At 41.3% G+C, this 24,124-nt stretch overlaps 1 protein-coding gene across 8 annotated transcripts; it reads left to right on the forward strand.

The window, feature by feature from the left end:
• The first annotated feature begins 204 nt into the window (after positions 1 to 204).
• Positions 205 to 22,484, forward strand: FAM162B (family with sequence similarity 162 member B). Of its 8 annotated transcripts, none has more exons than XR_010749858.1 (6): positions 14,592 to 14,840; positions 14,977 to 15,088; positions 18,357 to 18,465; positions 21,645 to 22,134; positions 22,277 to 22,324; positions 22,417 to 22,484. XR_010749858.1 is itself a non-coding variant. In XM_066371803.1 (4 exons), the coding sequence occupies exons 1-4, from the start codon at positions 14,669 to 14,671 to the stop codon at positions 21,741 to 21,743; spliced, it is 492 nt and encodes a 163-aa protein (XP_066227900.1). In that variant the 5' UTR covers positions 14,592 to 14,668; the 3' UTR covers positions 21,744 to 22,174. The 8 variants fall into 8 exon arrangements, 1 of the variants encoding a protein (XP_066227900.1); XR_010749857.1 differs by having other exon boundaries at positions 22,369 to 22,480; XR_010749856.1 differs by lacking the exon at positions 22,417 to 22,484 and having other exon boundaries at positions 21,645 to 22,038; positions 22,087 to 22,134; positions 22,277 to 22,354.
• The last annotated feature ends 1,640 nt before the right edge of the window (positions 22,485 to 24,124 follow it).

A 24,124-nucleotide genomic window follows, 5' to 3' on the forward strand; every position in this document is an offset into this window, starting at 1 on the left:
CTCCGTCTGCTGCTGCTTTGCCTGTGCTCACACTGGCTTCCCAGCTCACTGCAGATGCCTCGCACCCTTGGCTCCTCCCCTATCTGCCAGCCAGCCAGCCAATGAAATGCCATTAGGCTAGCAACAAGTGATGTCATCACTTCACACAGAGCTCCAGCAGCTGCAGCGCAGCAGCCCTCCACCGCTGCAGCAGTCCTGTAACGTCTGCCCTCAATGATGAATACACCCACACAAGTAGCACCTTCTCTCCTGTGCTGTATGCTCCTGTGGAAACCGGAACCAGGAGATCACTCAGCAGATGCCGGGGTTCCACACACCACTGTGGCAGGTATGATTATGCTCCCGCTGGCCTCATTCTATGTACTGCTTACTGGCACAGTGCCCCGCAGCAGCTAAAAAAAAATGAACATTTACTCCATTAGATGCATGGGTATTTCCCCCTCCACTTCTGGGGGGGGAGTGCATTTTATGGAGTGAAAAAATATGGTAAGTGGCTTATAAACAGCAAACATTTATTTCTCGTAGTTTTGGAAGCTGTGAGGTCCAAGATCAAGGTGCTGGCAGAGTCTAATCTGCTAAAGTCTCACTTCTTAAGTAGCCATATTTTTACTATAACTGCACATGGCAGAAGAGACAAGGGAGCTTTCTTGAGCATTTTTATTAAAGGTACTAATACCATTCACCAGAGCTTCACCCTCATAACCTTATGACCTTCCAAAAGACCCACATTATCATACCACCATCTTGGCATTTAGGATTTCAACATAAAAAATTAAAGGGGTAGGAAGGAAAGGAAATGGGGATATAACTATTATCACCATAATACCAATATTAGACTTTATGGGAAAACTTTAAAAGTATTCCCGTTAAATTCAGGGACAAAATCCACTATCATGTCTTCTCATAATCCTTGTTCTGGAAGTTACAACTAATGATTACAAGGAGGTATAAAAATGGGAAGAAAACAAACTGAGATGCCTAGTTTTTTATAATATCATAATATAAATAGAAAATTGAAGAATATGTATAAACCAATTAACAGAACTATAAGAAAGTTTATCAAGACTAATGACTACGAAATCAGCATAAAAAATTAAATAGTTCCATACATTGTTAATAACCCATTAAAAATATAATTGAAAAAATATTCATTTCTCAAAGCAATAAAAATAATAAGGTATTTAGGAATAAATCAACTAAAATATAGTGTTATTTTTATGGAGAAATAGCCAAGTGTTTATTAAAGATATAAAAGAAAATATGAATAAATGAAGACTTCTAATCATAGATTAGAAGACTTGCTATCATAGGGACCATAAATACTGTCTGTGTAATCAATTCTGCAAGATTAATTTCAAAACACTTCCAATAAAAATTTCAACAGATTTGACAGATATATTCTAAGATGTATAGGAAAGAATAAAGAGTCAAGATACTCTTGAAGAAAAAGGCAAGGGAATTTATGGTAGCACACAGCATTTGGTGAAGGGATAGTGATCTGACCAACAAAGTAGACATGGGAACAGACATATGCTTTGGCCACATTAAAAATCAGAATGCAAAAATATGGATGACTCATTAATGATGGCAGGAAAAATGATTCTCCTTATTTAAAAAAAATAGATTCTTACAACATGCACAAAACAACAGATGTTAACTATCTCCATGTCTCAAAGCAAGGCACTGGGCCATCCTGAAGACATGAAAAAGAAACCACCAGAAACAGCTTTTTGGTTTATAGTGGACGTGCAGATGTACTTATGGATGCTCATTATGAATGCTGCCTTTCCCAGACAAAATGAAAAACAACAGCACATAATTCCCATTCTACCCCACTGCTGCTATGCCACCATATAAGATTTTGGTTTAGCAGTCACAAATATAAAAAAAAAAAAGGCAGAAGCAACATGTTCTAGGGTCAATAATGGCAGTAATAGCTGCCCAACCTGAACAGAGATAGGGAGGCCTCAGGGTTGGAGGAGGCAGAGCTCCTACCAGAACAATACTGTGGGTGGTTCCAGAAGTCCTTACTGAGAGCTTGAATGGGAATGCAGTCTACTAGAATGCCCATGATCCCATGGGCTTTATCATATTCTTAATAATACCTCCAGTTTAGACAAATTACAAAGGATTCTATCATACTCAAAAGACACAGAATCATTATCACTTACTTATCTTATGAATACTTAAGATGCTGGAGAGGCCAGGAGAGCGGGATGGTTTCAGGAGGGTGGGGAAGACTTTCTCTTCTCTCGCTTCAACCAAGTGAGAGAGTTTGTGAAATAGCCACTTGGATAACTTGACACATGTACCCTGGTCTTTTACCCATGACTGTGAATTTTTTAATTGAATGTCTTGGGGTGACACTGGTTAACAACATTATACAGGTTTCAGCTGCCTGATTGCACAACAGATCTCTGTACACTGTCTTGTGTGTTCACCTTCCCAAGTCAAGTCTTTGTTCCTCACCATTTATCCCCTACTAGACCCTCTTCTACCTCCCCCTCATCCTGGCAATCAGCACACAATTGTTTGTGCCAATGAGTTTCTCTCTCTCTCTCTCTCTCTCTCTTTGTCTTTCTTTTGCTCAATCCCTCCACCCCCTTACCACTGTTCATTAAATTCCACATTTGAGTGGAATCATATGGTACTAGTCTTTCTCTGACTGGCTTATCTCACTTAGCATAATGTTTGCTAGGTCCATCCATGTTGTAAGATTTCCTTATTTTTTATGGCTATGTGGTATTCCATTGTGTAAATGTACCACAGCTTTTTTATCCACTCATTTCCTCATGGCCACTTGGGCTGTTTCCAAATCTTGACTATTGTAAATAATGCTGTAATAAACATAGGGATGCATATATTTTTTTGAAACTAGCGTTTTGGGTTTCTTTCGATAAATTCCCAGAAATGGAATTGCTGGGTCATAAGGCAGTTCCATTTTAATTTTTTGAGGGAACTCCATACTGCTTAACTGTGAAATTTAAAGACAAAAGTTTGTGACTAAAACAGCAAAGAACAGATGTATCAGGAGCAACATCAACAGAGAATGCCAACATCAGATCACAAAAGAATCTGTCCAGTAAGTCCTTTCTTTTTTTTTTTTTTTTTACAAAGGCAGAGATAGACAGGGACAGACAGACAGGAATGGAGAGAGATGAGAAGCATCAATCATCAGTTTCTCGTTGCGTGTTGCGACTTTTTACAATAGTTGTTCATTGATTGCTTTCTCACATGTGCCTTGACCGCAGGCCTTCAGCAGACTGAGCAACCCCCTGCTGGAGCCAGCAACCTTGGGTCCAAGCTGGTGAGCTCTTTGCTCAAGCCAGATGAGCCCGCGCTCAAGCTGGCAACCTCGGGGTCTCAAACCTGGGTCCTTCCGCATCCCAGTCCGACGCTCCATCCACTGCGCCACCACCTGGTCAGGCAGTAAGTCCTTTCTTGTGCCTTTCCTCTTCTCTCAACCTTTCTCATTTCCAAATTTGAAGAATCCCCAGAGGACTAATGGGGAGGTGATAAAAAGAAACTGACCACATGTTCCCTTCCCTACACCAGGCAGGCTTTCAACTTAAAACAGACCTAAGCTCAGCGAGGGAGGCAAATTTAATTTTAAGTCAAGTTTAGAATATTTATCATTACAGTAAATAAGATATTTAACTTCCAATGTGACACTGTTCTAGGACGAAAAATGGCTAGTTGACTGAAAAAGTAATTTTAAAAATTCAGTACCTGTTCAAGATTTCATTCAAGAGGCCCCAAGGGGCAGATTTAAAGGAATGGCGTGGGAGCTGGGTGCAGAGGAGTTAGGAGAATAAAATAACGTATTCTCCTTTATTATTGTGCCCTACAAGGTTCAACTTTTTAACTTATAATGCATACAATAAAATTTTTATTCATGTTGAATCATAAATTTAACTTCTGGGTAAATATCTCAAGACAGATTATTTATTGTTCATTGGGCCCAGTGGAATATGTCAAGAATGTTCATTACAGCATAGCTCAAAACAATGAAAAATTGGATAAAAATAGATAAAAAATAGACAACTGCACAACAGGTAGAATTAATAAATAAGTGATACGAGTTGTAACATAGATGCATTTCAAAGACCTTGAGTAATGAGAACATTTGTTAGAAAGCCAAGCACTCTATGATATCACCTCAAAAGAGCCTCCTCTGTGGTTAGGAAGATGGGGGGGGGGATGAGTCTTTCTGGCCAAACTTCTTCCTCTATGACTCTTGCTGCCTGCAGAGAATATACACTCTGCTCAGTTTCCTGTGCCATACATCTCACAGCGCTAACTCTGGGCCTTGGCCAGGGGACAGTGTATAGAATGTCAGCCTGGCATGTGGACATCCCAATCAATTTGATTCCTGGTCAGGGCACACAGGAGAAGAGACCATCTGCTTCTCCTCCCCTTCCTCTCCCCTTATTTCTCCCTTCCTCTCCCACAACCAGTGGCTCCACTGGTCTGAGTGTGGCCCCAGCCTTTGAGGATAGCTCAATTGGTCCAAGTGCATCAACCCAAGGTGCTAAAAATAGCTCAGGTGATTTGAGCATCAGTCCCAGACAAGGTTACAAGGTGAATCATTGACAGAGTGCATGCAGGAGTCTGCCTCACTATTTCCCCTCCTCTCAACTTAAAAAAAAAGACAAAAACAAAGCTGACTCTGAAATTTGATGAGTCAGTCTACATAATTATAGGGTTCAGTATTAAGAAGTCTACTTGCCTTATAGATGCCATACCCTCCATCAATTTTATAAATATTATAGGTAAAACTTGGTTTCTTATCAGCAAACTCTTTTATTTCTCCATTGATTTAAAATTGGAAGGAAATGCAGATGTCATTTATTGGACCTCCTCAAATACCCCAATATTCCACAGTTAGAACAAGTAACCATAAGTCTGTATGATTTTAACATTTTTCTCTCTGTATTTTAGTATATAATTCACATTTTAATCTTTCTAAAATTTCATATTATTCTTGTGCATTTATGCACATTTTTTTACATTTTGTACTTAGTGATAGAATTGCATCTTATGCTTAATTATAGCTTATTACTCTATAAGGCAGAGTGTTTTTCATTTATGTCAACTAAATTTATTCTATAAAGGTAATTGAGATAGTATACATAAAAGTGATTTCACAATTCAATGTTTTAATAAAGCACTTACACAACTACCAAATGCTGCAAGCACTTTAATGGCCTCTTAGAACAGTCTAGCTTTTCATGAGCTAGCTTTCAAGATTTTAGATGACTACTAGAGGAAGCTATGAAACACTTCCAACTCAGGACATAATGGTTTGTACCAGAAATAACAGCTTATTTGACACTTAGGTACATACGTCCCCATACCATTTAATCTTTTTTGCATAATCTAAACACAACTTTATTATTGAATAATACATATCATACCATCAGTGTCATAAATTCTTTTGTTTTAGAGTGAGCATTTAGTCACAGTGCACATAGACATAAAAATTGAGTATATAGTCAAGGAAATAGTTGTTTTATATATATTATTTCAATTTTTAAATTTTATTTAGAAAATTCTACTTTAACAGGGTGACATTGATCAATAAGAGTACATAGGTTTCAGGTAAACATTTCTATAGCATTTGAACTGTTGGTTATGTTGTATATCCATTGACCAAAGTCAAATCATCTTTCCTCACCTTATATTTGTCCCTCTTTACACCCTCCCCCACACTCTCTTCCATCCCCCTCCCCCACACCCCCTACCCCCTAGCAACCACTTCACTTTTATCTATGTCCATGAGTCTCAGTTTTATATCCCACCTATGTGTGAAATCATACAGTTCTTAGCTTTTTCTGATTTACTTATTTCACTCAGTATAACATTCTCAAGGTCCATCTATGTTGTCATAAATGTCACTATGTCATCATTTCTTATGGCTGAGTAATAATCCATGGTATATATGTACCACATCTTTATCCAATGCTCTATCCAGGGACACTTTGGTTGTTTCCATGTCTTGTGCACTGTGAATAATTGTAGGAAAAGACCCTGCACAAATATAAAGGGCAGTTAACTTCAGAGCAGGGGTTACTTGGAGACGAGATCTTGGAGTATGTTGTTAGCCATAACAGGAGACTGGTCTGGGTTACTTGAATGCATGTATGCAGGATTCTGGAGGAATGCCTCCAAGAACCAGATGTCCTTTATGATTAATAAGCTCTGAGACTCTGACTCTTCTCGTGTCCTTGATCATGAAGGAAACAGTAGACATGCAGAGTTGGGGATGAAACAGATGAGAAAAAAGGCATGTGTAACTTTCTACTTTTATCTGCTGAGCTATGGCTTTTGGAACTCAATAAATATGCAGTGGCGCAGTTTCTCGGGGCTGATTCCGCCTAAGAGTTTCAGCCCTCTGCTACATTGCTTTCATTGGATGTGTCTTATTTCTTGCGAGTTCCGTAATAAATAATGCTGCGGTGAACATGGGGTACATGTGTCTTTACATACCGATGTTTTTGAGTTTTGGGGGTAGATACTCAGTAGAGGGATTGCTGGGTCATATGGTAGTTCTATTAATTTTTCGAGAAACCACCATTCTTTCTTCCGTAATGGTTGTACTACTTTACATTCCCACCAGCAGTGAATGAGGGTTCCTTTCACTTCACAGCCTCTCTAACACTTGCTATTACTTGTCCTGTTGATAATAGCCAATCTAACAGGTGTGAGATGATATTTCAGTGTAGTTCTGATTTGCATTTCAACATCTTTTTATGTATTTACTGGCCATTTGTCTTCTTGGGAGAAGAGTCTATTCAGGTTTTCTGCTCATTTTTATTTTTTTTTTTTTTTTTTTTTCCTGAAGCTGGAAACAGTCAGACAGACTCCCGCATGCGCCCGACCGGGATCCACCCGGCACGCCCACCAGGGGCGCCGCTCTGCCCACCAGGGGGTGATGCTCTGCCCCTCCAGGGCGTCGCTCTGCCGCGACCAGAGCCAATCTAGCGCCTGGGGCAGAGGCCAAGGAGCCATCCCCAGCGCCCGGGCCATCTTTGCTCCAATGGAGCCTTGGCTGCAGGAGGGGAAGAGAGAAACAGAGAGGAAGGGGGGGGGGGGTGGAGAAGCAAATGGGCGCTTCTTCTATGTGCCCTGGCCGGGAATCGAACCTGGGTCCCCCGCACGCCAGGCCAACGCTCTATCGCTGAGCCAACCGGCCAGGGCCTTCTGCTCATTTTTAAATCAGATGGTTTATTTGCTTGTAGTAATAGTGCCCTGCCAATTATCTTTAGCAAATTCTCTTGCAAATCTTCATTATCATGATCATAAATAATGACAAATATTTCATTTGTAGATGGTGATGTATAGGAGGAGAAAATGTGCAAAACAAAATTAAAAAAAAAAACAATCTCAGCTTTTTAAATTAGCTATGCCTAATTACATTATATTTCCCACTGAAAATTAGAAATCAGTAAGAATGACCTCAAGCCTGACCAGGCGGTGGCGCAGTGGATAGGGCATCGGACTGGGATGCAGAGGACCCAGGTTCGAGACCCCGAGGTCGCCAGCTTGAGCACGGGCTCATCTGGCTTGAGCAAAAGCTCACCAGCTTGGACCCAAGGTCGCTGGCTCGAGCAAGGGGTTACTCAGTCTGCTGAAGGCCCGTGGTCAAGGCACATATGAGAAAGCAATCAATGAACAACTAAGGTGTTGCAACGCGCAATAAAAAACTAATGATTGATGCTTCTCATCTCTCCGTTCCTGTCTGTCAGTCCTTGTCTATCCCTCTCTCTGACTCTCTCTCTGTCTCTGGGGAAAAAAAAAAAAAAAAGAATGACCTCAAGTAAAAAGCTTTTTGTTTTGGGCGGCTTTTTTTGTGAGAGAGACAGAGAGAGGGACAGACAAAGACAGACAGGAAGGAAAAGAGATGAGAAGCATCAATTCTTTGTTGTGGCACCTTAGTTGCTCATCAATTGCTTTCTCATATGCACCTTGACCGGGGGCTACAGCAGACCAAGTGACCCCTTGCTCAAGCCAGCCACCTTGGGCTCAAGCTGAGCCCGCACTTGAGCTGGAGCTCTCAAGATTTCAACTTAGGTCCTTCGTGTCCCAGTCCAACGCTCTATCTACTGCATCACCGCCTGGTCAGGCAGTAAAAAGTTTTGAAAAAGAAAAAAAAATTCTTCTGATAAGTTGATATTTTACCCATGAATAAGTAAAACATTCAAATAGGCTAGTTCCCGGTTTCTGAAACAATCTGACCACATAAGCTTAGAGAGACCAGCAGTGAAGAGAAGTTGAGGAAAAATTGAACAAATGCATGTAGGACACGAGGAAACTGTCTGAAGGGTATTTGGAGTAGACTCATTCACATCATGCTTATATGAAAGGATAACTTTCTTTCTTTTTTTTTTTACAGAGACAGAGAGAGGCAGTGGTTCTCAACCTTTCTAATGCCGTGACCCCGCAATACAGTTCCTCATGTTGCGGTGACCCCAAACCAAAAAATAATTTCGGTAGCTACTTCATAACTGTAATTTTGCTATAGTTATGATTCGGAATGTAAATACCTGATATGCATTATGTATTTTCCAATGTCTTTAGGTGACCCCGCTGGGGTCGCGACCCACAGGTTGAGAACCGCTGGAGAGAGGGATAGACAGGGACAGACAGACAGGAATGGAGAGATGAGAAGCATCAATCATCAGTTTTTTGTTGCACAATGCTATATCCTAGTTGTTCATTGACTGCCTTCTCATATGTGCCTTACCGCGGGCCTTCAGCAGACCGAGTAACCCCTTGCTTGAGCCAGCGACCTTGGGTCCAAGCTGGTGAGCTTTGCTCAAACCAGATGAGCCCGCCCTCAAGCTGGCGACCTCGGGGCCTCGATTCTGGGTCCTCCGCATCCCAGTCCAATGCTCTCTCCACTGCGCCACCGCCCAGTCAGGCAAGGACAGCTTTCTTAATTTGTAATCATACATATAAGGTATTATACTGTATGTTTATAGTGGGTGTGATTAATTTTGCAAGCCCCCTTTCCTGTGCATATGCATATGTGTATATATGTACGTGGGGGGTACTGTGGGAAGGGGAGCTAGAGAAATACTAGTAAGTCATTGTAAAATTCTATTGAAACATGCAGATTTGAACCAAGTAAAGTCATTATTGTGCCTGAAGGGTAAAAAGAAAAAAAAAACAGCTCTGTAATAAATTTAGTTTTTGGAAACACAAAATGCTAACTTTGTCATACAAGATTGTTACTAGGAAGTTTAGAGTTTGGTATGAAAAACTGGGGCCATTGCAGATGTCTCTTCACTGTGCTGAGGGCAGTTTGCATAAACAGTACTTCATAAATATGCATGCATTTCAGATTTGCTATTTCTAGAACAAACGAAAGCTATGTAGTATGGAAAATATAAAAAGCTTTGAGCAGCACAGGGAGCAGTTAATCTAACCTGTTTCTTCTGTATGTATTTCTCAGACTAATTTTTAGAACAATGGGACTGCATCCTTAACTCCACCAGTCAGAACCCAGCCGCACCTGCTAGGCACTGGTCACGCACACGGTGCTTAGCCAGCTGGCCAAGCCAGAACTGAACTGTGATGTTAGTTGATAGCTGTTGTGCATTAGTATTAGCATAGAGTAATTTGATGTGACTTATTTGCCTGTGGTTAGTGACATTTTAAATGTCTAGGAATATCACAAGAGCAGAAAATTTGAATCAGATTTTGCAAGATGTCAAAGGAAAAAGCTTTGAAAGAGTTCTCCCTGCTTCATTATGCGTTGTTGTTTTTTTCCAATTATTTTTGTAGTCTGTGGATGGGGGTGTGGATTGCAGGCTTAGAGAATAAATAGAGGAGAGATTGGCACCATGAACATTTTACATGATTACATTCATGTTTTAGAAAACTCTCTGAAAGCTAGGCAGAGAAAGGATTGGAGAAAGAATTGACCAGAGATAGGGAAATGCTTTGAAGGTCATCATAATATGATGGTTGAGAGAGAAAAAAAGACTGAACTACAGTAATGGAAATGGGAATTAAGAGGAATAACACAAAGATCTGTAGTGTGTAGACAGTGTTATATTGAGTGGGATACTTGACATCGTGTCAACACAATAAATTAAAAATTAAAATAACAAAATCTGTATGCAGGAGCTCATTAATAGTTTTGTATTTTCTTCTTCTCCTTCTTCTCCTTCTCCTTCTCCTCTTCCTCCTCCTCCTCCTTCCTTCTTTCTTCTTATTCAGTGAGAGGAGGGGAGGCAGAGACAGGCTCCCGCATACTCCCTGACTGGGTCCACTAGGGGGCGATGCTCTGCCCATCTGGGGCGTTGCTCCCTTGCTCAGCAACTGAGCTCTTCTTAGCCACTGAGGTGGAGGCCATGGAGATATACTCAGCATGTGGGGCTAACTTGCTCCAATTGAGCCATGGCTGCAGAAGGGAGGAAGGGTGGGAGAGACAGACAGACAGAGAGAAGTGAGGGGGGAGGGAGGAAGGGGTGAGAAGCCGATGAGTGCTTTTCCTTTTTTTGTGTGCCCTGACCGGGAATCAAACCCTAGACATCCACACCCCGGGCAGACACTCTACCGCTGGTCCAACTAGCCAGGGCTGGGTTTTGATACTTCATGTTGCACTTTTGCTGGTGTCCTAAGCCCATGCTCAGTACCTAGTGAGTAACTGGCCCACCCCTAGATCACCCACTGTGACCTTTAGAACTTTCCCTGCAGAGAGACTAGTAGGGGTTTGGAAAACAAGTTAGTTAAGGTCTCCCCCATCCTCTCCCAGTAAGGCACTTCTTTACAAGGGACTATCCCAGCTCTGCAGCAAGCTTGCAGCTCCTGCCTTAGCCCAGTGTTCAGCATAGAGTAGCTGTTAATAAATTTTTTTTAAATAATAATTTTTAATAATCCTCACTGTCCACTCAGACTATCTAAAGAATTTATTTAAAGTATGTTCCTAGGCCCTGGTCGGTTGGCTCAGTGGTACAGCGTCGGCCTGGCGTGCAGAAGTCCTGGGTTCGATTCCCCACCAGGGCACACAGGAGAAGCGCCCATCTGCTTCTCCACCCCTCCCCCTCTCCTTCCTCTCTGTCTCTCTCTTCCCCTCCCACAGCCGAGGCTCCATTGGAGCAAGGATGGCCTGGGCGCTGGGGATGGCTCTATGACCTCTGCCTTAGGCGCTGGAGTGGCTCTGGTCGCAGCAGAGCTACGCCCCCTTATGGGCAGAGCATCGCCCCCTGGTGGGCGTGCCGGGTGGATCCCGGTCGGGCGCATGCGGGAGTCTGTCTGACTGTCTCCCCGTTTCCAGCTTCAGAAAAATGCAAAAAATATATAAAAAGTTCCTAGTTATAACAGCATAACTTAAGAAGTAACTAGTTAACTGTAAGAAATGGAAACACAAATTATATTAATCAAAAACAAGCCTGTAGGAACAAAACTGAAAATACTATATTCAAATCAGATGAACCATAGAACTGAAAAACAATGTAGTACGAATTGTTACACTGAAGACACCATGGATTAATAAACTATGTGGGGGGCAAGGATTTCCGTGTGCTTACCTGCTGTAACCTCAGAGTCTGGAACAGTGCCCAACACAAAGGAGACACTCAAATAAATGAGCTATCCTGGTTAAAAAAAAGAAGAAATAAAGCAATACAATTAGCTTTTTCTTCATTAGAAGCTGATTCGAGTCTTTTTTAAATTTGTTCCAATTCTAGAACTAAAGAAAACATGTTTCATGCAGCTGTAAGTAATTTTTTTATGTAGAACACTGCCAGTGATGTTTTAATCCCATCAGGAATACAAAATAGAATGTGAATTGTTCTCTCTCATGACATAATCCCTTATTTTCTTGCCTGTCCTGCAATGCTAGTGAACCTTGAGATAGAAAATCATATGTAGATGCCTGACATTTGGTTTTCTCCAGGGAAATAAATCTATTTAGCTACTAGTTAAGTATTCCTCAGTGAACTATTAGTGATTGGTTGGTTGTTTTACAGAGATGTTTTTCTGTAGCTCCATGGATACTTCCTCTCAATAACATGGGAAAAAATATTAAAAGAAAAAATAGCACATTTGAATAATGTAAGAATTATCAAGTAGTGTATTCCAGGAATAAACAAATATTATGTACGGCCAGGGAAGAATTCACTCAGTTCATTATGTAGCACGTCTCAAGTATTTCAGTCTTTTTTTAAACTAGCCAGGTAGAATCTACTTTACTGTTGAAGACTTGCATTCATGTGTTCACTTATGTGACAGATAGTTATTAAGCATCTACTAAATGCTGATTTTTCAGCTACATCCTGGGGATATAGTGGTGAATAAGACAAAATCCTTACAGTCAGGGAGCTCGTAGTCTCCTACAGTTCGCTGCAGGAGATTTCTCAATTTAAAATGCCCTTGTGGGAAGAGGATATGAACAGACACTTCTCCCAGGAAGAAATACAAATGGCCAACAGATATATGAAAAGATGCTCATCTTCTTTAGCTATTAGAGAAATGCAAATCAAAACTGCAATGAGATACCACCTCACACCTGTTCGATTAGCTATTATTAGCAAGACAGGCAATAGCAAATGTTGGAGAGGCTGTGGAGAAAAAGGAACCCTCATCCACTGTTGGTGGGAATGTAAAGTAGTACAACCATTATGGAAGAAAGTATGGTGGTTCCTCAAAAAACTGAAAATAGAACTACCTTATGACCCAGCAATCCCTTTACTGGGTATATACCCCCAAAACTCAGAAACATTGATACGTAAAGACACATGCAGCCCCATGTTTATTGCAGCATTGTTCACAGTGGCCAGAACATGGAAACAACCAAAAAGCCCGTCAATAGATGACTGGATAAAGAAGATGTGGCACATATACACTATGGAATACTACTCAGCCATAAGAAATGATGACATCGGATCATTTACAGCAAAATGGTGGGATCTTGATAATATGATACGAAGCGAAATAAGTAAATCAGAAAAAAACAGGAACTGCATTATTCCATACGTAGGTGGGACATAAAAGTAAAACTAAGAGACATTGATAAGAGTGTGGTGGTTGGGGGGGGGGAGGGAGAGGGAAAGGGGGAGGGGGAGGAGGAGGGGCACGAAGAAAACTAGATAGAAGGTGACAGAGGACAATCTGACTTTGGGTGGTGGGTATGCAACATAATTGAACGACAAGATAACCTGGACTTGTTATCTTTGAATATATGTATCCTGATTTATTGATGTCACCCCATTAAAAAAATAAAATTATTATAAAAAAAATGCCCTTGTGTTTGGGAACTAGTTAAACAAACAAACAAATGTGAAGGAAAAGAAGCCATAACATCTTTTGAAGTGCTGTTTTGTGCCAAGCACATTTTTAGAGGCGTATCCCTAACCATCCTTTCTAAATAACTTCACCCAACCCCTGCTTACTATTTTGTCCCCTGACTTCTGTTTTTCTTTCTCTGTTAATTCCCAACTGACATTGTTCAGTTTTACCCAGCTTTGAGAAGTAGCTAGCATACAGTAAGTTTCTTTTTCAGTCATTGCATGAATAAACTTGAGAGAGAGAAATCCTTGTTTTACCAATGAGACCAAGACTGATGACTTAAATGATTTGCTCATGATTGTGCAACTCTTAAATCACAAATCAGGAGTTTAAACACTGGTATGAAGACAAAGCCCATGTTCCTTCTACAATGACTCCTCTAAATGCAAACTTCTTTACAGAGATATGACTGCCTTCTTTTGTTAAACGCCACTATGTGAAAGACTCTGGGAGTCACGGAGATCTTGCCCTCGAGAGCCTTTCAGTCTAGTTACTAAGCAAAAACAAAACAAAAAAACAACCTTATCTGGAGATTCAAGTGAAAGTGTAAAGAATGTCCAAGTGTGGAAGCAATCTCAGAGAAAGTGAGCAAGGGAGGGTGAGCTGGCCTGGTCTGGATCTCCTGAGAACATTCACCTGACTGGGCTCTGTTGTCCCTGGAAAATCCATAAATAAAATAAGCAAATTCCTTCAGAATTGACAGCTTTCTTCTGGGCCCTTCTCTGGTCCCCGTTCCCATCTAGACACCAGAGAACAGTAGATTCTTCCCACTTTCTGCAAAGGGAAGATGGTGGAAGGTGAAAGAAAGACTAGTTTTGAAGAGTTTGAAGTTTGTGGTCTTGCTAAGAAATGCAGAGGTGGAGAAAAGTGTAAAAATTGAAGTTGTTTTGCCTAGAAAAGAGAAAAGACATGTAAATGACGGTGGGGTGAGGAACTAACTTCCAAATCAGAAGTTTGTTTACTGTCCTTTTTACACTTACTTGGTTAGCATTAGAAGTGTTCTGCATTTGAAAGGGAAGGTTTGGATTTATTCTCTTGGACACCAAAAAGCGAAACCAAAAGGGTAATAAACCGATGGAAACACGTTTCTACTCAATACAAAGAAATGCATGCTTTTAAAGTAAGCTGCAGAAACTGTCTCAAGAGATGAGTCGATGAGCTGAGAGTTCTCAAGCAGAACTAGGCCGTTCCCTGGCCACGCCTGAGAGCCAAGGGTCGCCGGCCGGGGACGGGAACGTGAGCGGTGTGCGCGCGTCAGAGGCCCCAGCTGCGCTCCCCGCTCCCCAGGGAGCGCCGTGGGGCCAGCGCGGGTGCGGGGAGCTCGCGCTCGGGCCGGACCGCGGCTGCAGGCGCAGAAGCAGAGCGCAGCATGCTCGCGGCCGCCGAGAACCTCTTGCGCCTCGGCCCGGGCCGCGTCCTGCGCTGCGCCCCGGGGGCGCCACGGGCAGCCGCACGACGGTGGCTCGCGCCTCTCCGCTCCCAGGGTCTCCCCCGCTTCTCCAGTGGCGGGACACCCAGCGGCTCTGGGCCCCAGGGCCCGGGTGAGTCGGGTGGCCATGGCCTGGGAGGGAGAGGGACGCGGCAGGAGTCAGGGCTCTGGGTCTAAGCACGAGCGCGCGCTGAGCCGCTGTGCCGTGGCTCTCCCGGTGCCTCCAGCCATCCCTGTCTCTTTCCCAGCAGGGAAGGTTCACAGGGTCCCCGCTGAGCACAAGCCTTCCCAATTCGACAAGAAAATCCTGCTGTGGACCGGGCGTTTCAAAGCGGTAGAGGATATCCCGCCTCGGATCCCGTAAGTGTGTTCTGTGCCGCGGCGCGGTGTTCGCGCGCTGGGGAGAGTCGGGCGCAGGCTGCCGGGGGTGCGGGTCCACCCACTCCCAGACTTGGGCGCACCCTGGAGCGCAGGCGGCCGCGGGGCCACTCATTGCTTTTCAGTAACACCTTCCACCTTAAGGAATTTACCTTCGCCCGCCTAGTAGGGTAAATGTCTAGTTCCTTGACTGGACAGTGGGCAGCGAAGCTTACAGGGAAGTTGCTGAAGTTGAGTGCAAACCCAGAGGTTCAGTTGATACTCCCCAAAGTTCAGGCACCCGCACCCCGCGAGCTCCCAGCCGTGAGGCCCAACAGAAGGCGCGGTCTTCGCGTGCACCCCGTGGCTAAGGAAGCTCCCGGGTCGAGGGCGGCTGTTGTCCCCCCTGCCACACCCAGGGAAGGATCATGTCCCGGGTGTTGGCTGGAGAATCCCTAGGAAGAAGCAGCATCTGCGCGAAGACTTTTTCCAGGATGGGAGACATCTGGCATTCGTGGTAGCTCTACAGCCCTGAGAGACCCCTGGAGCATCGCTGGCTTCTTCACCATCCCAAAACCAAGATAGAGAGAGAGATTCAGTAAATGATAAAACAAGCTGACAACTTCACCTCCAGGATTAATGTAACCTGGTTTAAAGGGGTGGGGGGTAACCTGTAAACACTATACTTTCTGCAGTTTCACATTATGCAAAGCCCAACAAACTACCAGCATCCCCCCCCCCCAAGGAATTGGGTAAACAGGGACGGAAAGAAACTATGAATAAAATCAACCTAATATTTTTTAAACTGATTTTTTAATAGAGTAGAATATTAATATCAAATAAGGACTTCAGATATTCTGTAGATTATCTTTATACAATATAAGCAATGCCTGTTAGAATAGATAATGAAACCTGGGCCTACATCTTATTCTGCACATGTTACCTAGTTTTATTGCTTATTACTTTACTAGTTACCAAAAGCACCTTAATTAAATGAAAAGATAAAACGTGGTGGGAAATGTTCACTCAATAATGAATCTTCAAACATTCCTTTCTTGGATCAAATTATTTAATGAGGAATGAATATAGAATTTGAAATAACATGGAATTTGAAATCTATTTTCAGCATTTATTCATCCATAGAGACTTTTTTAATATTATAAAACAAATTTTCTTTCTTTCTTTTTTTTTTTTTTGAGATCTACATACTCAAAACTGCAGGCAGCCCAAAGCAGAAACTAGCCTCAGCAAAGCTAAAACATCACCCACCATATTTTTGGATTTTGAGTTCTAGTGTAACAAAGTTATCAAGAACGTGAAGAAACAGCATTATGGTAAATATTGGCCCAACATTGTATTAACATAGCTGTTTGGGTGAAGAGACCCATTTTTAGAGAAATAATTTAATTTCCCCAGCATCACAGTTAAAAGTAGTACTATAAACAAGGAAATTTAACTTTGAACAGTACACTTATGAAAATTATTATAGTTTTGGGTTGGGAATATGAAAGTATTTGAATAGTTTTTATTTTACTATTTTCTATAATTTTTTAAAAGCATTGTTACTAAGGAGGGATCTCTCCTGTGCTGTTAGACTTACAGTGTGAACAGCTTTTACTCTTTATGCTCTTAAAGCATATAATTACCAAGTGACCTATAATTTTTTACCAGACACTAATGATATCTAATAATAACTATACTTTTTCTTGTCCTTTCAGTGCTAAACTAATTTGGTTTTAATAGATGAAAGCCAGATGGATGGGTAAAAAAAAAAAAGCAGATCTTTTAGGTTCCATCTGGAACAAAAGTCAACAATAAATAACTAATAATGTCTTCATATTCACCTGTTTGCAACTAATACCTTGAAACTTACCAGTACATTAATTTGCCTAAAAGCTAAGGCAAACAAGCTCAATATTGGTTTTCTGTGCTCTTCCAACTAGTGAGAAAGATTTTCACTTTTAAGAAAAATCACAACATCTTTTGGGTATTTTTTTAATGTAACTGCATTTTATTTAAATTTGACATCATATGAGAAAGAATACTGCTGAATACATTATCAAGAATCTTTTTAATTAATGTGTATTTATAAACTGCTACTTCATATTATTGTAAATTGTTAAAGTTGACTTCAATATAAAAGGACTACAGGCATGATTAACACTATGCAAGTAGTACATGTAAAATTTTGGACAACTTGCATATAACTTTATTAATGAATATGACTACCATTTTTTCAAGTAAGCATGTAACATTTTAGAATAATAATAAGAAAATGAAGGTATCTTTTCTCTTTTTCCTTAACAAATTATTGATTTTAATAATTTTTTTAAAAACTTCATGCAAAAGCCATGAAGAAAACACCTGTCCTCTATAGTTCTCACAAAAATATATAACAGTATAGTAAGTCATCCTCACAAAATGCGTAATAGTTTTTTTAACTGGGATAGGGTGGGAGGTGGCAAGAAGAGATTGGTAGCCCAATAAAAAAACAAAATTATGAAAAATTTAAAAACCAGCCTGTTTAAAACCGAAAACCAGGGCCTTACCAGGCAGTGGCGCAGTGGATAGAGCATCAACCTGGAGTGATGAGGACCCATGTTCAGAACCCCAAGGTCACCAGCTTGAGCACAGGTTGCTGGCTTGAGCATGGGATCATAAACATGACCCTACAGTCGCTGGCTTGAAGCCCAAGGTCACTGGCTTGAGCAAGGGGTCACTAGCTCAGCTGGAGCTCCGGGGATCAAGGCACGTATGAGAAAGCAATCAATGAACAACTAAATGCCGCAACAAGTTGATATTTCTCATCTCTCTCCCTTCCTGTCTGTCTGTCCTTGTATGTCTGTCTGTCTCTCTTGCTCTCTCTTGCTAAAACAAACAAAAACTTGAAAACAAGAACCACTTAATAACACAGGGACTAAATGAACATGAGTCATAGGACACAGAGGCTTTAACTCTTACCTTTACCCCCAATCAGTGAAGAAAAAAAAAAGGATGGAGAGTCAGGCCATAATCTCTACTAGTTGTATTTTGAACAATTAGAGACCAAATATTACACTGTGGTTTTGTAGTTAACATTATGTAACACTTAAATAAATCCTGTTAATTTGAAATTGGTCAGATAATGACCTGGCATTTCAAAGTCTTTCATATCTGCTGTTTGCTTTCAGGGAGATGTTTGGAATATGTACATTATAAATCATTGTCTGTTAAGCCAGTCAGATAATTATATTGCTTTAATATAATGAACAGAATACATGTCTTGATTTAGGCCGGAAATGATCGATGCTGCCAGGAACAAAGCCCGGGTGAAAGCTTGCTACATCATGATTGGACTCACAATTATCGCCTGCTTTGCAGTGATAGCATCAGCCAAAAGGGTGAGTACCTCTTTAAAAATAAAGACAGACAGAAGTGCAGTAGGTTTTCAACAGGAGTTTGGGCAAAAAACAGACCTGTAAATTTTAAGAAATATTATGAGCTTTGTTCTCAATTTGGAGGTTATTTCTGTTTTTTCAACGTAAGGACAGTTTTGACTTAGACACCTTGAGCTGCCCACGCATGTCTGTCTGTACCAGAAACAAACTTGTTCATGGAAATTTGAGCCAACAAATTACCTGAATGATAAATAAATAAAGCAGGAAGGATAAAGCTTGTTTCCATTGGTAAGATAAACAGAAACAAAACAAAAAACAATGTATTACCTGGCTAAAATTTGCACAAGAAGAAGTTTATTGTGTGAAAATCATCCATATTAGATCATTCTTTAAATTATGAACTTAATCAGCTATCGCATAGAATCATGAAGTAGTTAGAGATGCAGAAGTTGGAAGTGACCAGGAAGGCTAATTTGTATGCTGTATCTGAGCTCCTTTGTTGCTGTCCACAGTATGTGGCTTCCAGGGAGAAATTACGACCTAATTAATTACCATCTAATTTTGTTTCTTGCTTCTCCAAATCCTTCCATCTGCTGATCACTTTTCACCACGAATACTGGGAGATATCTAACACATCTCTGTGAGTCTTCTCCAGTCTTAATTACTCCATCTTTAAAAACTTCCCTCGATTTGGAGCTCTCCTGGGGGCACACTCCAGTTTATAAGTGCCTCTGATCATCATTGTGGCACGTGCAACCCACCGCATTAGAGTGTGATTTTAACTTTCTTGTTTATGAACATTGTGTTTTACTAGTGCAGTGAGAGTTGGAACTAGATTTTGATAGCCACGTTACACATAATAATTTGCTTAAATCTGTACATCTTCACTCTGGGCATGTTTAGCCACTGCCCAGAGAATACTAACTTAGAATGGTGATTTTGCCTACTTCTACCATTCTGTTCTTTACTTCCCAGGTTTTCAAGGGTATTTTAGCCTAGTAATTCACATATGGGGCAGGGCCTCTAAGTTTACTGATGTTATGTACAATATATATTCATTTCTATTATTTTATCTTGGCAAAAAAACTTAATGCTTTGAAATTATTCTCATCAAATGGAAATTTTTAAAAATATTTTCTGGGCTAAACACTTGAATATAGAAATAAAGAAATTTAGACATCTCTTGTTTCTGACCTACCCTAGATAAAATGACTGCCACCAAGTTGATGATTTTCTAGCTCCTAAACAACAGATTGGAGCCTGGCACTGTCTGGATCCTGTTTCATCCCATCTCCTCTATCCACACTAGTTCTTCTCTATTTTTTAATATACCAAACTCTTTCTCCTCTCTAGGCTTTCCTTTCTTCCCCTGTTCTTGCTACAGATGGCTTCTTCTCATTCTCCTCAGAGAAAGCTTTGCTGACCACCCCGCCTATAATGGGCTCTCCCAGGGGCTCACTATTTTATCATCCTTCCAGCTGTTCATGAATAAGTCCTTATACATCATCAATCCTGTTGTCTCTACTTTAAAATATATCCACAATTGGACCAGTCCTCACCATTTTTCCTGAGATCACCCTGGTCTGAGATAACGAATACCTGTGGCCTAGTTTGTTGCAGTATCTTCTAACCTGGTCTCACTGCTGTTCCTCTGGCTTTTCTCCATTTACCTTTCATTTTGAGTCATTAGCGCGTATACCTTTACTAACGTTAGGTGGAGGTGAAGAAAAGGTTAGCAATATGAAATAGGTTTGGGGAGGTACAAAAGAATAAAACTTTGTGAAAAGTTCAAAATGAGAAGAGCAGAGAGAAAAAACAAAAGAAGAGCAGAGAAAATGGAAAAAGGAAAACAGCCCAGGTTTTTTACTTGAACAGCAAGGTGGATGATGATGACATTGGTGAGATGTGTAAATCTTGAGAAAGAACTGGTAGGCATGACAGTCTATTTTGGATACATTAACTGTGAGATGCACATTAGACATCCACCAGTGTCAAATTTTTATTTATTCTGCTAAGGACACTGTACACTCTTCAGTCTGAGAACCTGTAGCTTTCCTCACTCCTGAAAAAAGTCTAATCTGTTGTAACTTCAAATATAGCCCTCCCTCCAGTTTATCTATTCTTTCTCCACCTATTGCAAAGATACATTGGAACTTCTAATTCTATTCTCCATGTCTCTTTAACTTCTCTTTTCTATTTTTTTGTATCTTTATCTCTGTGCTGCATTTAGATTCTTTCTTCAGATGTATTTTCTAGTTAGAGTTCTTACTTCCTAATTATGATGCTAATTTTCTTTTCATAGGTGATTTCTCCCTTTCACCCCCACCTTCAAACCAGATAAATGCCTACTTTTTCTTCCAGGCTGGTGAGAAGAGTTTTATTAATTTCATAAAGGGGTACCTTTTCCTAATACCTCCAGTTTTTTTATTGATAGCTCAGTTCTATGCCCAAGATCCAAATCCTGGACAAGCCTGTTGTTATAGAAGTTAGCGCCCAGACCACAGCTGTTGAAGCCAATATTTTTTCCTTTTGCCCCAGAATGAAACCTTTCCCTTCTGTTCCAGCTTCAGCTTTTCTCATTCCTCACCAACTCATGCCTTTTCAGTTATTTTCATTTCTGTTACGTGAGGATTTCCCTCTCTTTATTTTAGGCTAATATTTTTGTTATTTTTACCCAGCAAATACTATATTTCCCCAGGTATAAGATGCTCCCATGTGTAAGATGCACCTTAATTTTGAGGCCTGAAATTTGAAAAAAAATATATTCCATAAAGTTTTTGAACTCAAGTTTTATTCATCACAAAATTCATACAACTCATCTGCGTGAAAAAGCGGGAAATGCAAATAAAAAAAATCTACAACCACTGTGTACGACACACCTAATTTTTAGACCCCAAATTTTTCCCCAAAAGATGCATCTTATACTTGGGAAAATATGATATATCTATGTGTGCCATGAAAGAGTGGGGCGGATTTCTGACATCAGCTGCCCTGAAGACTGGAAGTCTAACAATATGAGCAATTTTTCTTCTATACCAAATGATCACTTTCTTGGATACTAATTGTGACAGATGTCTTAAATTACTTTTTCCTTTTCAGGAAATCTCTCCTCTATATTTCTATCTAAAACACAAAATATTTCCAGAAAGTTACAATGTTCTGCTTTACTTTTTATGTCCCAGGCTGTAGAAAGACATGAATCTTTAACAAGCTGGAACCTGGCAAAGAAAGCTAAGTGGCGCGAAGAAGCTGCATTGGCCGCACAGTCTAAGGCTAAATAATGCTCTAGTGATGAGAGTTAATCAAGAATATCCTCACTATTATCAGCAACAGTAGAAGATAAGTAAATAGAATATCTAACAAAATATTTGCCATGGGCATTTTTTGGTAACAAGAAACACAAAGTCTTTTCTATTTTTAGGAAACTTTTATTGTAATATGCTTTCTGAAAAGTACACAAAAGTGTATACAGCTTGATAGATTTTTTTATATACATATAATGAGCACCGCAGAGTAACCGCTGTGCAGGTGAGGATGTAGAACGTCAGCAGTGTGGAGGGAGTAAGCGCTGTGCAGGTCAGGATGTAGAACATCAGCAGCGCAGAGGCAGTAACCGCTGTGCAGGTCAGGATGTAGAACATCAGCAGCGTGGAGGCAGTAACCGCTGTGCAGGTCAGGATGTAGAACATCAGCAGCGCAGAGGCAGTAACCGCTGTGCGTCAGGGATGTAGAACATCAGCAGCGCAGAGGGAGTAAGCGCTGTGCGTCAGGGATGTAGAACATCAGCAGCGCGGAGGCAGTAACCGCTGTGCAGGTCAGGATGTAGAACATCAGCAGTGTGGAGGGAGTAAGCGCTGTGCAGGTCAGGATGTAGAATATCAGCAGCGCAGAGTAAGCGCTGTGCAGGTCAGGATGTAGAACATCAGCAGTGTGGAGGCAGTAAGCGCTGTGCAGGTCAGGATGTAGAACATCAGCAGTGTGGAGGGAGTAAGCGCTGTGCAGGTCAGGATGTAGAACATCAGCAGCGTGGAGGCAGTAACCGCTGTGCAGGTCAGGATGTAGAATATCAGCAGCGTGGAGGCAGTAACCGCTGTGCAGGTCAGGATGTAGAACATCAGCAGTGTGGAGGCAGTAAGCGCTGTGCAGGTCAGGATGTAGAACATCAGCAGCACAGCACGGCAGAGGTCTCCTCTTTGCCTTCTGTCAGTCATTACCGTCCCAAGGCAACCCTCACAATGGTGAGTTTTTTCATCATATATTAGTTTCTGAACTTTATATAAATGGAATCACACAATATGCACTTGTGAGCCTAGATTCTTATACTCAACATTATGTTGTTAGATTTATCCACAAATTGTGGGCATGAATTCATTTACTTTTAGTGTTATGATATTCCATCATATGAATATGTCACAATTTATCTGGCTGTTTGGTCCAGTTTTTGGCCATTATGGATAATTAAAATGAACACTGTGCATGTCATTAAAATGTTACTGAACTAAAATCACTCAGATCTCTTTATTTTTTATTTTTTAATGCAACAATTTTTATTTTTGTCAATGCTTTAGTTCTCAAGGAATGTTTTTGAAGTGTTTTTTAATGGAATTTATTGGGCTGTCACTGGTTAACAAAACTGTACAGGTTTCAGGTGTTCTGTTCTACAACACATCATCTATACACTCTATTGTGTGTGCACCATTGGTTAAGAACATCATATAAATTTCATTTATGTAACATCTGTATACTTTTTAAATCATAAATGTAAGTAGTTGAAATGGCATAATTTCTAGCTTATTGTATATTAAATATACATTACCTATATTTTTCATCATAACCATGAAGCAACATAGCTCACTCACTTTATGGAGAATGTCTGCTGTGTAATTTTAAGAAAAAAGCCATTGCTTCTTGTCAAACTGATGAGCCAAATCAGTTTGATTGCTTCTCATATGTGCCTTGATGGGGGGTGGCTACAGCACAGCGAGTGACCCCTTACTCAAGCCAGCAATCTTGGGTTCAAGCTGGCGAGCTGTGCTCAAACCAGATGAGCCTTTGAGACAAAGTCTTACTTTGATTTGAAAATGAAAATGTTAATATACATTCCTGCGATGATAATCTCACCTCTGAATTCAACCTCGGCTAGAGAGAGAAGGCAGGAGGCATTAAGAGTCCACCCGTTGGCCCTGGCCGGTTGGCTCAGTGGTGGAGCGTCGGCCTGGCGTGCGGGGGACCCGGGTTCGATTCCCGGCCAGGGCACATAGGAGAAGTGCCCATTTGCTTCTCCACCCCCCCTCCTTCCTCTCTGTCTCTCTCTTCCCCTCCCGCAGCCAAGGCTCCATTGGAGCAAAGATGGCCCGGGCGCTGGAGATGGCTCCTTGGCCTTTGCCCCAGGCACTAGAGTGGCTCTGGTTGAGCAAGAGCGATGCCCCGGAGGGGCAGAGCATCGCCCCCTGGTGGGCAGAGCGTTGCCCCTGGTGGGCGTGCCGGGTGGATCCTGGTCGGGCGCATGCGGGAGTCTGTCTGACTGTCTCTCCCCGTTTCCAGCTTCAGATTAAAAAAAAAAAAAAGAGTCCATCCGTTGGCTGAACCAAGGCATAGGCTGCTTTAACCTTTCACAAACCAACTCTCTTTGTCCTCATGGAACTCTTTCTCAGGAGCTATC

The sequence above is a fragment of the Saccopteryx leptura genome, chromosome 3, assembly GCF_036850995.1.
Source record: "Saccopteryx leptura isolate mSacLep1 chromosome 3, mSacLep1_pri_phased_curated, whole genome shotgun sequence".
Classification (NCBI taxonomy): domain Eukaryota; kingdom Metazoa; phylum Chordata; class Mammalia; order Chiroptera; family Emballonuridae; genus Saccopteryx; species Saccopteryx leptura.